Genomic DNA, 8520 nt, shown 5'->3' with positions numbered 1-8520 from the left:
AAGATCCTCATACAGCTTTTCGAGACTGTATCCACGCATATCAATCCACCACTCGAAACTGCTGTAAGGGACAGATAAAGTGCTACCATTGTCGAGCTTCGCGATATACTCATCAACACTAACACCGATTCTAAACGCAACCTCTGGGTCAATCCTAACGAAATGTACAGCAAAACCAAAGAAAATATAGAGTCAGCTTTCGAACTAACTCCTATCGTGCGAGTGAGCAGTTGTACGCTTACCATGGGGGTCGATCCTCCTTATTCATCTCCCTCGTGCACAACAAACCAGAGGAAAAGAGAAGATGGTGTCGGATCTAAGCTCGGGTGGGGAGGGGCCGCCGACGGTGGGGTAGGAGGAGGCGGTGGCGGTGGCGGTGGGGGTGGCAGGGGGGAGTGGGGATTGGACCAAATGAGCTCGGGAGGGACTCCCAAGCCCTAATAGAACCGACCGACGGTAGCCTCGTCATTTCACATGCTGAAATTCCCCGCGGGCGTTAGTTAGCGCTATAAGCTGCAAACAGTGGCAAATCAAGAAGCTAAAAAGATGAATTGGTGGCAGTTTAAAGGAGTCCAATTCGTGAGGGGTAAATAGGTGAGCGTCAACTTCTGGAGTGACAAATGCTGAAATCCCCCTTTTATGGGCGACGTCCCCACGACTATGCATTTGATACACACGTCGCTGCGGTTGCTGAGGGCAGCCTCTCCCTAGTGCGTGTGTTCTTGGTGACAATTCGATGTTACGGTCAACCCCTTGCCGAGATGCGCGGCTGCCCATTCTGTCATGCAACCCCACCATCTGCAGTGACAGACATGTTAATGGTGCACACACGCCTAGCTAGTAGCAACTCTAATCGATCCAACACCAGAGGACCAAGCGCTATGCCTGGACATCCATTTCGTTTGTGAGGAGGATGCCACTGTGAGCTCCGTGTATCCCATATGCCATTGTAGTTTTTTACTCCTCTGCATGGTGCATCCGGATCCTTTATATTAATGGTGATTAATGCAGTGAACCACTATTTATCATACTGTACGGAGTTCGTGCACTGTAGCTATTTACTGTAGTGTTCATGTAATGATTGATCGGGAGCGTTCATCACGGATTGGACATGCAAGATCCTCGCCAATGCAGACAACAGTGTTCCCGATGTATAGTGTCTCGCTTCCGCACCACGCGCCCCCGCTGCCTCTTGTCGCCTGTAGCACCACGCCCAACGCCTCTAGGACCACCACCTCGTGCAACGCCCGATCTCACTTGTCGTGCTGCTCACCATGGTGTGGTTCTCGTCGGCCTCCTTCTCTCGTTCATCCGTGTTGCCACGGTTACGCTGCTCCTTATATCGTGGCTCTATGTCTCGTCGACCTTCTCTCGTTCGTCCGTGTTGCCACGGTTACGCTGCTCCTGATATCGTGGCTCTACGTTTCCTTCTGGGCGCTGGGTGTGCGTGTCATCGTGCGAGACGCGTCGTTGCCGAGCGTCGGGCATGCCACGAGGTGCACAGGCATGCTCTTTGGCTGCTGCCACTTGAGTGCAAATGGCCGATGGGTAAACAGGTATACCAACGGGCGACAGATTTGATGCCCGTGGGTGTTTGCAGATTAAAAATTAGTGGGTACAAATATGATTGAGCACTATCCATACCCACTATACCTTATTGTCATCCCTAATCCGTTACCTTCTGAGTTGGGTGCTAAGTGTAATTATGTAGCACCGTATATCTCTTAGACTTTTTAGTGCTAAGGTGATTCAAAATATTTAATTTTGTTATTAATATTAAGTTAGTATTGATACCATACATTCTAGTTTTAGCACACATATCTACATTCCTTAGCATCTATGCTAACTTATTTTTATCTTTTTTGGCTTCTCCTTAGCACCAATAGATGTACATGCTCTAATAGTAATTTTTACAAAACTAAAAATATGTTAGTAAAATTGTCATAGAACTATAGATTTAAGATGTTGTATCATACAGCTACATAGTATCAATATATAAACTACATATTTAGCTTGGTTGCTTACTTGATGTAGTAGCTAAAACATGTAGTTTTGTGATAAATTGACACATTTAAACATATTGTTTTCAATTCAGCTAATGAGACATTTAGTTTTGTGATAAATTAATATATTAAATCCATAGTTCTGGTAACTTCTTAAACGTATAATTTTAATTCATCAAAAAATATAGTTTATGATAATTTTGCAGATGTTCTTGTAGCTAGATTTGCAAAAATCTATTATATTAGCAATTAGCCAATAAAAGAAGAATATGAGCTCTCGATACCTAAAAATCTATCTATTATAATAGTAACTGGCTGGCCAAAGAAGCCTTTTTCTCTACTCTCACCGCCTAGAAATTACCGTGTTAATTAAAGAAAAAAGAAAACAAAAGTCCTCATACGTGTTTATAAATTACTGACTATTTCTATTACTTAAAAATAAACCTAAAATACCTGTAAGTAAGGACAGAAAGAAGAACGAGTCAAGGTAAAGCATAATTTGATGATAAAACAAGAATGATACAACAACATATGTATAATTGAATTCTTGATATTAGTCGTGCAATTTTGTATGCCACCCCGCTTATTACTCTGCAATAACAGACATAAAAACTGGAAGTAACTATACAACCCTCTGATTTATTTAGCTCTCTCAGATCTTACCGCACCGTAAGTATACACTGTAATTAACTAAGCACAAAAACACCAACAAAACCAGTACCCCAACTCGTGAACACAAACAAATTTTCACCGAAGGTCATGAAACGTTGGCAACCACAGCACCGTCATTTTCGTCTTTCCGTCCAAAGTCCTCCCCATTCTTGATCCTCCTCATCCTCGCCAACACCTCATCGATGGCGATGTCAAACGCGTCCCTCATGTCCCCCTCGAAACTCAGCCTGGGATCCTTGTACAAGAACCTCGGGATCATCTTGATCACCTCCTCTCTCATGGTGGTCACCTCGTCATCGGAGTACCTGCTCAACACCTCCTCGATGTCCACCTTCCCTTGGAGGACGTCGTCCTGGTCGATGAGCACGTAGTACCGGCGGTCGTTGTCTCTGCGGTCACGATCACCGTCGCTGCCCGGGTCCCGCTCGTGCCATCGGTACTGCTTCTTGAAGGTGGAGGCCTCGTGGAAGAAGACGGGGATGCAGCCAGCCATGACGGCGTCCACGGACGAGCGGCGCATGAAGGAGTCGCCGGGCGGCTGCAGGCAGAAGCGAGAGGAGGCGAAGAGAGAGATGAGCCTCCGCGGCGATCGGCAGGTGATGCTGCCCTGGAGGCCGTGGCCGCAGTCGAGCTTCCCGCAGCGGCGGCGAGGCAGCGCGGCGTCGCACGCGTCGAAGATGCGGTCGCGGATGGCCACCGTCCCGTTGGGCCGGCGCGCTCCGGCGAACGCGAACAGCCAGGGCCGCGGAGCGGCGCGCACGCGCGCCTGCCATTCGGCCACCTCGCCGGCCGACGACGGGTGGAAGTAGCTCGGGTACGGCACGGCGAAGTCTTGCCGTGGTCGTACCCATATATTGGACTCGTACGTAAGCACCGTCATGTTCCTGGACTCCGGCTGCTCCAGGAAGCTGTTGCCGCAACCCGAGTCATCGCCGCCGACCACCTCCACCCTCCGGAACATCCACATGGTCTTGGAGGCCACCATGAAGTGGTCGCGCCCGCCGAGCGCCGCCCACGCCGGCCGCGACGACAGCCACCTCAGGAACTCAACTGACGGCCCGTTCCTCATCGTGGCGTTGAACATCCCGCACATGTGCGGGTGCAGCTCCAGCGCCGGGTAGTATGGCACGTACACAGCAGTCGCTACCGCCGGGTCGTCGGTCAGGCACTCGTACCGCCGCATCCGGTTGTGGGCGATCACCTCCAGCGCATACTGGTTCGTGTTGTACCTGCCATACAAAGACACGTGCATCAAGCTATGTATGCACTAATTACGCAAACCAATCCGTGCATGACTAGAATTAATATGCATGCGTGTTAGCTCACCATCCAGTGCTGGGAACGATGCAGGCATCGCCGTCGCTGCAATTACCGGCGGGGCTGAGCACCGGGCCGAGCCCGGCATTGGACATGAGGGGACATATGCTGTACCTGCTGTCGAATGAGGGAGAGCCATCAACGCAGACATGGAACCGCGGTGGCAGGTCCAGAATGTGCACGTACCGCCCGTCGCACAACGTCAACCGGCGGTCGTCAGCGATGGCAGGGACGGAGAAGAAGCTCGTGTAGAGGGAGAACGGGAGGAAGACGAGGGGACCGCCACCGAAGAGGTGGAAGAACTGGAAGTGGAAGAGGCAGGTGAGGAGCCATGAGGCGAGGATGAGGAGCGCACAGTGGATGTACTTGGGGTAGTTAGTTTCCATGTCTGCTCTGGATGGCTGGCTCTGGGGTTCAAGTAGTGGAGGGAGATAATTCTACCAGCGGATTTTGGTACTGTGTTGGACAGACATGGACACAGGTCTGAAATTTTGCTCACAGGTGCAGTGGATCGGGTACCCATGAAATAACGGGTTGGACACGGGTATCATAATCTACCCATGGATTTATCCATGAAGCACTGTACCCAGCACCCCATCACATCCCAGTAATACCAGCTCATTTCTAACCTAGCTTTTGCATATGACACTCCACGCGCACACCGCCAAGCCCAGTTGCCCACTCTCGACTTGCCCTCTCCTAGCCGCCGCTCGCCCGCAGCAAACCTCTGCTAAGATGCACTCATCTCGCCTCTGCTTAAATCTGCTGCGCACCATGGACGCTTCTGCAGCCGAGCACCGCTTCAAGATCTCTATGGCCACCGACAGCCAAGGGCGGAGCTTAGAGGGGGTCAAAGAGGGCCATAGCCCCCTCTGTCCTCCGGCCATCCTGCCCAGATGCGGTGCTTGCCGGTCGGCCGCACGATCAACATATGCATGTTTGCCCCCTGCAACCTTCTTGCTTAGTTTGGCCCCTTTGCAATCCTCGTCAAGCTCCGCCACTGCCGATAGCTTTGGCGAGCCGCTCAAGAAGGACGCTGTCGTCGCTGTCCTCCGCGTGCACCTTGCCATCGTCGAAGTCGTCGACCTCCATGTTCTTTCCGTAAGGAGTTCGAGAGATCTGAATCGGAGTCTGTGCTAATTTTGATGTGGATGCAGGGAACCATAGAATGACGATGGTCGAGGCTCCATCTCTACAGGGTACTGAAGACTCAGCAGAGGTACTTGACTATGTGCACTGTTGGGTTTCCCGATGCCCAGGACCACTCGTCGTGACCAGTTCGCGCTCCTCGAGTATGTGTCAGACCAGGAGCATGATCAGCTCCCACCAGCGACCACGCGATTGACCAATCACACGACTAGGCAAGCGAGGAGTAAGTGCTCGACCACCCTAGCGACCAGTCACCCCACTTGACTAGGTGAGCGCCCGCTCACACGAACAACCCGGCGAGAAGCAAGATGAACGATCCGAGATCCGAGCTCGCTGAGTACTTAACCGAGTACTTCGAGTTTTCCTTGACCCGATCGTAGATCCGAGCTCTCCGAGTACCTAACCAAGTACTTTGAGCTTTCCACGATTCGACGCTCCGAGGAGATCCGAGCTCTCCGAGTACCTAACCAAGTACTTTGAGCTTTTATCCCCGATGCCTCTAAACTCCTATTACATGCCCTTGCTTATATAGGCCCTGAGTACATGACCGGCCAGACATACAAGCCATCATCTCCGACTTGTATATGATCTGGATTTCGTGCACCTGCACGTGTACTTTGCCATACAAGCATGCAGATTCCGACTCGAACTCTACAACCTGGACACATGCAAGCATATGACTCAGACTTGATCGGCCGTTGTGTATTCCGCGGACTCGTACACCTTCTATACGAGTACGTATACGGCAACTGACCAACCAAAACTATCCTGACTTTCTACGTACATGCATCTGACTTGCCTATACTAAATATTTAACTTACCTAAAGACACCAAAACAAGATTAATTTCCAACACTCCCTCTTAATCTTGTTTTCTTCACGTTAGAGCAGCGTCGGGTGGTCATCCTCTTCTATAGCTATGAACAACGCCTTCTCCTGTTTCTTCGATTCCTCGCATTCCCACTGGTAGTGCCCATAATCTTTGCACTTGTAGCACCTCACTTTAGCCTTGTCGAATTTCCAATTCTTGCTGTCTTGTCCGCCACTGTTGGAGGAGCCTTCACCAGCATTCTTCTGCTCCTTAACCCTCCATTGCTCTCGGGTGAGCACAAATGCTCAGCATTGATGTCGACATCTTTGTCATTGTCACGCAACCTTTCTTCGTACGCCCGGAGCCTGCCAAAGACCTCCTTGACTGTCATGGTCTCGAGGTCACCGAATTGCTCGATTGAAGCGACAATCTGCAAGAACTTGTTTGGTGTGGCTTTGAGGATCTTCCTTACCACATACGAGTCCTCCATCTTGTCCCCGAGCCCACGAATCGTGCTGGCGATGGAATTCACCTTCATTACAAAGTCATCGACCGACTCCGTGCTCTTTATCTGCAAGCCATCTAGCTCTTCTCTAAGGGTTTGAACACGAGCATCCTTGATGCATTTGGCACCTTGGTACATCATCTTGATGCATTCCCATGCCTCCTTGGAAGTTTCCTTCTCGGATATTGCCAACAGCGTCTCCTCCGAGATGCCTTGATAGATGGCGGTGAGAGCTATCTGATACTTCTTCATGTCCACCTTTTCCTTCAGGTCCTCGTGCTCGATAGCATCCCAAATGCCTTGTGCACGCACGAACACCTTCATCTTAATCACCCATGTTGTGTAGTTGCTCCTCGTGAGCATTGGATAGTGTAGCGACACTAGTGAACTCTCTTTCGCTGGTGCTCCCAATCTAGACATCATCGCCGATGTTGATTCGCTACCTCTGCTATCCGTCGACCGCACACAACAGATCTCCTCGCTTGCCGAATAGTTCGCCAAGGCTTTGGTACCAATTGTTGGGTTTCCCATGCCCAGGACCACTCGTCGCGACCAGTTCGCGCTCCTCGAGTACGCGTCTGATCAGGAGCACGACCAGCTCCCACCAGCGACCACGCGATCGATCAGTCACACGACCAAGCGAGCTAGCAGTAAGTGCTCGACCACCCCAGCGACCAGTCACCCCGCTTGACTAGGTGAGTGCCCGATCACACGAACAACTTGGAGAGAAGCAAGATGGACGATCCGTCAACCGGAACTCGACGAGAGAACACAAGAATACACTAATTTCTGAGGCCGCAACAGCTTAGCCTTTTTCTTTTCTTCTATTTCTTTCGAAGTCTAGATCCGGGATCCGAGCTCACCGAGTATTTAACTGAGTACTTCGATCTTTCCTCGACCCGATCGTAGATCTGAGCTCTCCGAGTACCTAACCAAGTACTTTGAGATTTCCACGATTCGACGCCTCGAGGAGATCTGAGCTCTCCGAGTACCTAACCAAGTACTTTTAGCTTTTCTCCTCGATGCCTTTAAACTCTTATTACATGCCCTTGCTTATATAGGCCCTAAGTACATGACTGACTAGACATACAAGCCATCATCTCCGAATTGTATACGATCTGGACTCTGTGTACTGCACGTGTACTTTGCCATAGAAGCATGTAGATTCTGACTCGAACTCTACGGCATGGATACATGCAAGCATACGACTTGGACTTGATCAGCCGCCATGTATTTTGCGGACTTGTACAACTTCTATACGAGTATGTATACGACAACTGACCAACCAAAACTATCCTAGTTTTTTACGTTCATACATCTGACTTGTCTACACTAAATACTTAACTTACCTACTGACACCAAAACAAGATTAATTTCTAACATGCACCAGTAAAAATTTGCTGCTTAATTCTGTTGTTCGGAGTCTGAATTTGTTGTCTTTGTATAGAGGGTGCTAAGCTCAGGAACAACATAGTTATCTAAAAGTGTAATTGGCGGGCATCTTATGTGCTGAGATGTTCGACTAAAAATATTGCTACTTCTACTTCAGAGAAATTGTTAGACCCAAAGAAACTAGATTGCATTAGTTGTTATTGAAATTGTAGAGCAACCTTGCAATTAGATAACAGATATATTTTGTCTAGTTTATAAGATTAAACCAGTTGAATTTTCGTCTACCCGCGGGCGCCACGTGGTTTCAAATATCTGGCGGGTATATAGACACGGGTATAAAATTATACCCATTACCTTTCGTATACACTGTTCGGATTCATCCGTACTCAATTCGATTCGTTGTCCCCCTAGCAGAGTGTTAAACACTGCAGTTAGTACGTGCTCCAACTCTGTAGTACTACTACGGGTTTTTCTTGACCAATATTTTATGTGAGCTAATCAATTTGACATTGGGCAAAGAGCTATTGAAGTCAACAAGTACTAGTCGTAATGAAGTTGACTACGTGCCATTTTGTTTTGGTGAACTGTGTTACGTCCATTATTGTACTCTTGCATTAATGTTAGTATAATTAAATTAAATAGTTTGGATCAAAGTCTGCCCTGCCCCATGGT

At 49.2% G+C, this 8520-nt stretch overlaps 2 protein-coding genes across 2 annotated transcripts; both read right to left on the bottom strand.

Annotated features, from left to right (window-relative positions):
• Positions 1 to 2565: 2565 nt before the first annotated feature.
• On the bottom strand, positions 2566 to 4489 carry LOC133883397 (xyloglucan galactosyltransferase KATAMARI1 homolog). The gene is made up of 2 exons (XM_062322713.1): positions 4002 to 4489; positions 2566 to 3904 (listed from the first exon to the last, which is right to left on the bottom strand). The coding sequence occupies exons 1-2, from the start codon at positions 4376 to 4378 to the stop codon at positions 2761 to 2763; spliced, it is 1521 nt and encodes a 506-aa protein (XP_062178697.1). The 5' UTR covers positions 4379 to 4489; the 3' UTR covers positions 2566 to 2760.
• A 1649-nt stretch (positions 4490 to 6138) lies between these two features.
• On the bottom strand, positions 6139 to 6879 carry LOC133930086 (uncharacterized). The gene has a single exon (XM_062376791.1). The coding sequence runs from the start codon at positions 6877 to 6879 to the stop codon at positions 6139 to 6141; it is 741 nt and encodes a 246-aa protein (XP_062232775.1).
• Positions 6880 to 8520: the final 1641 nt, after the last annotated feature.

The sequence above is a fragment of the Phragmites australis genome, chromosome 10, assembly GCF_958298935.1.
Source record: "Phragmites australis chromosome 10, lpPhrAust1.1, whole genome shotgun sequence".
Lineage (NCBI taxonomy): Eukaryota > Viridiplantae > Streptophyta > Magnoliopsida > Poales > Poaceae > Phragmites > Phragmites australis.
Note: the sequence above shows the minus strand (reverse complement) of the source record. Positions and strands in the feature narration are given on the sequence as shown.